We start from the raw sequence: 8,541 nt of genomic DNA, 5'->3' as shown, positions 1-8,541 counted from the left end.
GGGGGCGGGGCACACACCAGCACATAAACACGATCGGCTGGCTATAGAGCCGCCGATCGGGTATATGTTAAGCAGCCAGTAACGGCTCTATGCATTGCACAGGTTTTTTCTGCCCCAGCGCGCATCAGGGGGCGCGCGCGAGCAGAAAAAAAATGCCGTCTGGAGACGGCAACCCGCTAATGCAGCAGTGCCGTCCGTCCGTTTTTTTTTCAACGGGCGGACGGCAACTGGTTAATATATAGAGAAACAAAGAGTATTGCTAGTTGTCTCAAAAATCAAATATGCTGTTGCGATACAACCCTATCAGGACTATAAATTAAGGTGGCAAAAGAAAATGCTTACTCTCATTTCAATGGCTTTCAGCTTCTTGCATATGTACAGCAAGCAATCATATTTTAGCCGGCGTTTTCTAGCACACGCCACAAAATCAGAGTATTAGGGAGTTACACAAGTTGTCATTCCTTGCGTCCGTATAAATGAGACCCCATACATTTACTCGGAACCTACCAGGGCTGGCGGGTACCACTGGTTCCTCTTCATTAGAGCTCAGGAGACGCATCAGTTTGGATTGCTGGGTCTCATCCAGAGGAAACAGACTACTGTAGTCCTACAAAGAAATAAATGCATAAAAGATTAGCACAGTACTTTAGTGGAGTTTGAATCTTCTCCCATTTGTGTAGAGCTGTTGTCTCCTCCAGAACACCCCGATAGGTTTTTTGACTTCACTCAAAAAATAGATTTACTTTGTGAGTTTGTGGAAGAGCTTGGCATTGGCACAACAGAGTTAAAGCACATGTAAACCCTAAATCTATGCTTCATCATGCTTCCCCAATACAGTTTTTTTGTACTTTATCAACCTCTTGCAAAGTTTCTAACCTGGAGATCCCGCCAGTAACTGCACTTCCTGTTGCAGGCAGACAGTAGCATGCCACTGCCTTGTAATTAGCAGCATCGTTGTCAGGATGTCGTGTGCCCTCTTACAGTTGGCCATTTAGCTGTCTTTCTGATGGGCCTCATAGGCAGGCTAACAGCCAACTGAAAGAGCGCTCAAAAGAAGGCTGACAATGCTGCTGCTAATTGTAAGGCATTGGTATTGCGTTGTCAGCTTGCAACAGGAAGTGTTGTAACAATAAATAAAAAAAATGATTTGCTTAAGAAAGCTGTGTACAGTGTGACGTAACGCTAAAAATACTATATCCATCAATATTAGATTTTAAAATAATATTTTCATGAACTGACTATTGCACTAAGCACACCTCTATGTCTTCTCGATGTCTTTTCCTTTGTCTTGGGGAAGGTTGTCCTTTGTTTTGGGTAGAGTAAGAAGTCATAGCACACCAAACAGACAACCTGAAAGGAAGGGTGGAAGACAGCCAAAAGCGTTAACGTGTGACAACAGCACAGTGCCTTTGAATTAAAATGCTAAACAAGTGCGCTAGAAGCATACTTACTTAGCCAGAGCCCGGCCTGGCGGATCCATTAACGTGTGCCATTTGGCAGAGTCTGTGAGAAGGGAGGGCAGCACATGTCCTAAGAGGGTCAGGGTCAGCTGCTGCATGTCCAGACAGAAGATAGCATACAGCAGTTCTACAGCTCGCAGTGCAAATTCAAGGCGAGTTTCTTTCAGAAGTTCCTAGATAGGAGAGGATCAATAAAACAAAAGGCTGCCATCCGTTAGATTTTTTTCCATTACAAATAAAGCCATATATGATCTACAATGTGCAGGTTTCTTTATTAATTATGGTCAGAACTACAAAATAAAGATTCAATATTTGTTTTCTTTTTCTGTGTTAGGTACATATGAAAAACTGAATATTATGCATCTTTCATATGTTGCCAGTAGGTGAAGCTCCAGGCTCCTTTTCAAGTTTTCCAATTTTTCCTACCCTGATCTAAAAAGATTTTTGCTTACACAGCTCAAGCTTAAAGTTGCATGTGCAAGTGAATAAATCAAAGCAGTGACTTATCCCCCTCTCTTGCTTCCTCTGTATGGCTTTGTCCTAGGTTTTAATCAGAGACAGTATGTCTGAAAGAAGGCAACTTCTGCTGTGCCCTCCCTTTGGAAAACCCAGAGTACTCTGGAAATCATTTATTATGTAAAACAAAGATTGTGTGTGTGTAAGCAAATATGTGTGACAGTATGAGCTGTCTCCCTATCCAGGAGACAGAGCTAGAAGAGTCACATAGAAGCCAATAGAGACTTATTGTGCAGATGCGGCCTAGAAAAAGAGATGTCTGCTACAGGATGTCAACAAATAGTCAAGGCCGGGCCCATTGGAACTCGGAAATTATTCATCTCTGCACGGTGAGGAAGGGAGGGGTGACACCAGCTTAAAGGGGGTTAAAAGATAAGTGTGCTTTGTTTTAAAGTGCACTTATCCTTTAGCAGCAGCAGCCTCTTTTTCTTTTGAGTACAGGTTATGTTTAAGCTGACTTCACAAATGACAAGATGTGGTAAATGTCATGACCTTGCCTACCACCCCAGATGTTTGAAATTTTGGTGCATGTCTGTTAGCTCTAAGTGACTTCAGCATCCAATACTCCCCCAGCATATTGCAATGCACTGTGCAGACCTTGTCAGGGTGCAAAGGGAGAAGCAAGAAAAGGAGCTTCTTCGTTGTGTTGCAGTGCTGGTAAGGGGCATGTTGATAGAAGAGAGTAAAGGGACAGTGAGATGAGCTTCTCAGTCTGCTGCTTCTCCTTTTATAGTCCAGTCACAAGCTGGGGGAGGGATAAAGTGCTACTCAACTGTAGCAGAGGAAAATCAGGTCTCCCGTCGTACAGACACGTGTAACTCTAACTTAGGATGTACAGGAATGCAAATCCTTTTGACAGATAAGCAGCTCCCTGACATTATACACATTTTATGACTTTCAGCTTTAACCTTAAGTACTTCTAGTTGTACATATGAAATACCACCTGCACTAAGCGCTCATCACCTCCAAACCTGGTCACATATTGAAAGACTCTTATGATTCTAATCGTGCTACCTCCCACAGATGAATCACCCAAACAACTGCAGTTCCCATTCTTCAACTAACCTGCATTGTCCTTCTTAGAAATGATAACAGCGGGTGCTTACAATAAGTCTACTGTTGCCACAATGCATTCTTCTATACAGAAAAATCAAGGACAAGTATTAAAAGGCTGCTAAGTAAATGCCAACTCATCTGTCATGAAAAAGCCACAATAATTAGAATTACATAGGTGAACTTGTTCTAATAGAACACCTGATTACCTGCCATTGCCATTCTTTAACAGTTTTATCTGACCTTGAAAGGTTCATGGTATTGTTCTTGAATAATCCAAAGCTTAGCAAAAAGGATGTTCTCTTAAAGATAAAGTGGCACCATTCAGCTCATGTAAGAATCAGAATATTGGGGCTAATTTTATTTTAAAATGTACCTTTATTTAATCTGACTCCTGACTGTGAGTGCTTAAATTGTTCAGAAAATGGTCAGTGGTCAAATGGTAATTTCCCCCTTCATCAGGGCTACAAGATATTTATGAAAGAATTGTAAAGAAAAGGATTCAGGGATAATATCTATTTGCATAGAATGCATAAAACCAGACTATTAAGGTTGCAGCAATCATAGCAAGACCATAAAATGAAGACTGTAAGAGTATCTTGCATACAGTAATCAAATGAATTCAAAGTAGAAAAAAAATGAAATAATAATAAAAAGATATGTGATAATATTAGGGATGTACCGATACCGATTATTAGGGCGAGTACTCCTACTTGCCCAAATGCTCCTATAACTACCTCTGATACCAGAGATCTCCCTCTGACCGGCAGTGCTGAGGGAGCATGGAGCCTTTCCAATCAGGAAGCCGGGCAGTGGGTTATGACCCGCCTCCCGGCTTTCTGATTGGCTAGAAAGCCAGCTTTACTTGTTGCTAGGCAGCGTGGCTTCCTGACCATTCAGGAAGCTGGGAGGCGGATCATGACATGCCGCTGGCTTCATGATTGGCTTCAGGAAGCCTGCTTCATGATTGGCTAGGTAGCCAGCTTAACATTAGGAAGCCGGACGACACCTCATGATCAGCCGCCTGGCTTCCTGATGGGTCAGGAAGCAAGGCAGCCTCGGCAAGTGATGCCGGTGTTTCGAACACTGGCTTCCCAGACAATCAGGAAGCCAGGCTTGGGTCATGATCCAACGCCCAACTTCCCGATAATCGGGGCACATGGCACCGGTACTCAGTATCGGCGAGTACTGGAAACAAAAATATATCAGTACCTGTACTTGATACCGAAAAACCGGTATCAGTGCATCCCTAAATAATATAATAAGCCAATAAAAAATAAATGGTCTTTTAGTAGAAATAGGACAACACTGCTACAGATTGCATTTATTAAGAAGTTAATTTGCTGTATCAAATGTAAGCACTAAAAAACTACTGTATCTGGGATATTTTTAACACAACAATTGTATAACTCCATTGTGCAAGTGAGCTTGAGAAACAAGAAAACTCTGCAATAAAGTGCAATACCTAGAAGGGTCATTAGATATAAAAACTGGGAGCACGACTATGCCTGGGATACAATACAAAATCATCTTTGTAAGGTTGACCATACACAATACAACTCGACTGCACAAGCTCTGCACAATCTTCTCTAGATCCACCAGAAACTTGTAATACTAAACCTAAACCTTACATTTACCCCTGCACCAAATCGCCCATGGTGAATCCAAAAGAGATTGTACAATCTGATTGTACTGGGCAGCTTTATCACAGTAAATTGGCTCATCAAATGATCTTTCCATGTTCTGGAACTCTAATGCATCTCTTTGCTATAACTTTTTGGAGTCTTGACTGTGAAAGTCACAGGTCTGACAGTTGATACCATGCCTGACCTAGCACAGATAAAACATACAGGCCTTATACAATAGCCCTACATTGTGATTTCTAAAAGCAACCTGTACTTTTTACAGGCAAGGCAAAGTAATTTGAAATTTGTACGTTTGTGTAATTTGTAAGTAATGTGTAAGTTTACCTGAACTGCAACAAATTATTTGTATTTTTTTTTTAAAGTCAATACTGATAGAAACATTCAAACTCTTGGTAATTGTCTCGGTCCTCCCCTGCTGGTCCCTTGTTCCCTAGACAACTTTAAAATATTCGGGTCCTTATTACTCAAGCCTCTGCATCATATGTGGAAGTCCATTTCCTAGATCAGAAGTGTGGCAGCAGCCGCAGGCGGAGCGGCAAGTTGGCAGTAGTGGTAACAATAGCTATAACAGCCCACGACTTCTAGGGGACCCCATTAGGAAAACTAAACTGTAAATATTCCTGTATCGAAGGGCTGAAGTCAGACCTCAGGATCGTTTAATCACTGATCTTCCTCTGTGCAGTAAGAAGCATTTGAATATCTATCTTAGCTGTGCAGATTTATTGCCCACTGAACAGACTGAAAGGAATCCCTTATGCCTAATGTACTTTCCTCTGTTATATTCTTATAGGAAGCTTGTGGTTTGTGGTTCAACAAAAAAGTGTGTGCAAGAGCATTCGTCATTTCATCATGTGTTCATTCGCAATATGAAGGATCATATTGAGATGGAGGAAACCCATGTTGGTCTGTGAGCGGTCATATGTAAGCGGACATTTACATCCAATTAACTCTGATTCGTCACGATCAGGTCCACCAAAACAGAACTCTGTTTCATTTTCTTTTCCAGACCTAGACGGAGTCGGGGGGGTAATCGGATGTAAACAGATGCATGTCCGTCTACATATGGCTGCCCAGTCACATTGGGCTTCCAATCAGATGCGTCTGCTTTTAATTTTTGCCCAAAACACTTACAATCATCATGTTTCTGAACAGCTGCTTCCAAGTCTCTCAGCTCAGCTTCCCTGAACTTCCTGCCCAGTACAAGATCACAAAGGACAGAGCAGTCTCCGGCAACTGACCATCTAATAGCTTGGAGAAGGAAGGAGAGGGCCAGGGGGAGGGAAGTAGCTTGATTTGCTGCGTCTCTGTGTTTGCGCAGACACACACAGCTTAATAGCACACACAAGGGTGACTGCCTAGCATTCTGCTTGAGAAAGGAGTCACTCTAAAACAGGAAGTCAGGACCAGTGTTTAGGGGACCAGCTGATTCAGCAGGAAACGAAAACTTTAAGGAACACTATCCATTGTAAGTGATTTCATCAGCATTTGAAATAGCTTAAAATCTGTTTGACTTTAATATCACTTTAATCATGGCAGATCTTTGGTCACATGATTAAAAATAAAGAACATATATCTAACAAAGTATTTTGTCTGGGGTTTGCATAGCTACAGTGTTAGCCAATGGACAGGGCAAGCTATTTTCGACTTCGCCTCAGGCAGCAAAAGGACTAGGAACACCCCTGATCCCAAGCAGTTATCATCAGACCAATCAGTTGACATAACAGCAATCGGAAGACCTAGGATGACTAGTTATGAATCAAACTCAAAGACAGTAGAGCTAAACGAGATGGCACGTATACATATTTCAAGTAAGCCAGCACAGTTAATATAATTGCAGAATATTGAGATTTTTCATAACCCAATGGTTCAGGTTCTTTAACTGCCTCCGGGCCGGCCGTCCGAGAGCTTTCTAGATCTGAGCGGGCGTCTTTAGACGTCTGCTCAGACACGCGCGCGATGCTCGGAGCGCCGCACACCGGAGCAGCAGTGACGCGGCGCTCGGCGAGGTAAGTAAGATGACACCTGGCGCTGATTTGAGTATAAGCCGAGGGGGGCACTTTTCACCCAAAAAAATGGGCTGAAAATCGCAGCTTATACTCGAGTATATACGGTAAATACCACCAAAAGAAAGCTTTATCTGTCCCCAAAAAATTGTATAAAATTCATTTCAGTACAGCGTTGCATGACGAATAAAGGAATAAACGTCAAAGTACCGCAGCGCTGAATACTGAAAAATGGCCTGGCCAGGAAGGGGGTCTAAACACCTGGTCTTGAAGTGGTTAACAGCACACTTTAGTCAACAAAGGTTGCATTAGAGACACTAACATATGATCCAACATACGAGTGCCTATCAACAAACAACTCAGCATACCTTAACTAAGTTGTTGCAGAACCAGTAGACACCTCCCATCTGCAGCAGCGTGTCAAAGATGTGCAAAGATCGGATGTCCACCCAGCCCTTCTCTAAAGTGGTGGTGAAGGCTCCATGTAACACTTCTTTGATGGGCTTCTTTGGGGGCAGCCGGTGAACATATGGCACAGGCTCACTACCTGTCACTGCAAATTTGATCTGCGTGGCTGTCTGCTGTAGGACTTCGGAGCACATGTTTTCCAAGATGGAACTCATTATGATCACTCTAAGCAAGAGAGAAGCTTGATCAGTACACTGCAGAGAAGCTTGATCAGTACACTGCAAAGATGCTGAGAAAAAAATAATAACTATATAATAAAATAACATACCGCTCATTGTAAAACTGCAGCATGTTGTCTCCATACAAAGGCGTTCCCAGCTGTCGGATCATCTGCAAAGATTTGTCCCGCTCGTCTAGACCCAACATCCGGACATGTGCCACAAGCCAGGCCACAGCACACACTGCCAGACTGCATACCTTCCCTTTGATATTATCTGTGATTTTCTGCCATTATTATACACAAAGAAAAATATTAGAAGGAGGTCAGATGTACGTTTCCCAATCTGTATACTAACAGGACGTGAGAGGTACTGTATATCACTTGCCCTGAGATCTATATTAAAAGGAAGGGAGAGGTACGTGCCCTGAGATCTTTGTATTAGCTGGACGTATTGAGAAGTGCTGAGGGGTTCAGATGTTTATTCATTAGGAAGAGGGAGGTACACGTCATGAGGTTGTTGCTTTAGAATAAGGTTACAGGCGTCCTGATGTTGTATTAGGAGGAGGTGAGCAGTATGGGCCCTGAGGCCTGTATATTAAGAAGCAGGGAAAGTTATGTGTCTTCATGTATTAGGTGTATTAGGAGAAGGTGAGTGGTACATGTCTTGCTGTCCCGGTATTATGAGTTAATTGGTACTTTAAATAGACCTTAATCTCTCTTATCTGATTGTTTTTTCAATACAGCACCCCCCCCTACTCTAACCTGTAACACACGATTAAAAGTACTCATATACTACATCTCAAAAAGGTTAGGGCAGCTGGTAATATATATATAATAATATATATATTAAAAAAAAGATGTGTTATAGAAGTGCGCTAAATCAATGACATTCTAAAGGCATATTTTTACCTGAATGGCTTCAAATGACAGGACTCCATTCTCCCAGGCATTATGTACCTCAAGGATTGCAGCGGGAATGCTGAGGCAAACCTCGTGCCACTTTGTCTGACTGTGAAAAGTAATAAACAAAGAAACTAAATACAGAATATCAGCCGTTTTAATTCCATTTGAAATAATAAAGCTGCAAATGTAATCAACACAGAGCTTACTATCTGAACACTTAGGGATCCACCGATACCGTTTTTCCAGTATCGAGTAACAATATTTTTTTTGCCGGTACTTGCCGATGCCAAGTACCGGTGCCGTGTGTCCCGATTCATGAGGTGCCGTCCGGC

The 8,541-nt window shown here is 42.3% G+C and overlaps 1 protein-coding gene across 3 annotated transcripts in view; it reads right to left on the bottom strand.

The window, feature by feature from the left end:
• The window catches only part of MED24 (mediator complex subunit 24), a 54,900-nt gene that overhangs the window by 11,098 nt on the left and 35,261 nt on the right, over positions 1-8,541 (bottom strand). For all 3 annotated transcript variants that reach the window (XM_018564495.1, XM_018564498.1, XM_018564496.1), the window contains exons 18-23: positions 8,216-8,315; positions 7,415-7,590; positions 7,047-7,311; positions 1,452-1,633; positions 1,257-1,350; positions 508-607 (exon numbers count right to left, since the gene is read on the bottom strand). In XM_018564495.1, the coding sequence (XP_018419997.1) occupies positions 508-607; positions 1,257-1,350; positions 1,452-1,633; positions 7,047-7,311; positions 7,415-7,590; positions 8,216-8,315 (917 nt within the window). The remainder of the gene's footprint in view (positions 1-507; positions 608-1,256; positions 1,351-1,451; positions 1,634-7,046; positions 7,312-7,414; positions 7,591-8,215; positions 8,316-8,541) is intronic.

Source organism: Nanorana parkeri, unplaced genomic scaffold, assembly GCF_000935625.1.
Source record: "Nanorana parkeri isolate BGI_ZX_2015 unplaced genomic scaffold, ASM93562v1 scaffold756, whole genome shotgun sequence".
Lineage (NCBI taxonomy): Eukaryota > Metazoa > Chordata > Amphibia > Anura > Dicroglossidae > Nanorana > Nanorana parkeri.
Note: the sequence above shows the minus strand (reverse complement) of the source record. Positions and strands in the feature narration are given on the sequence as shown.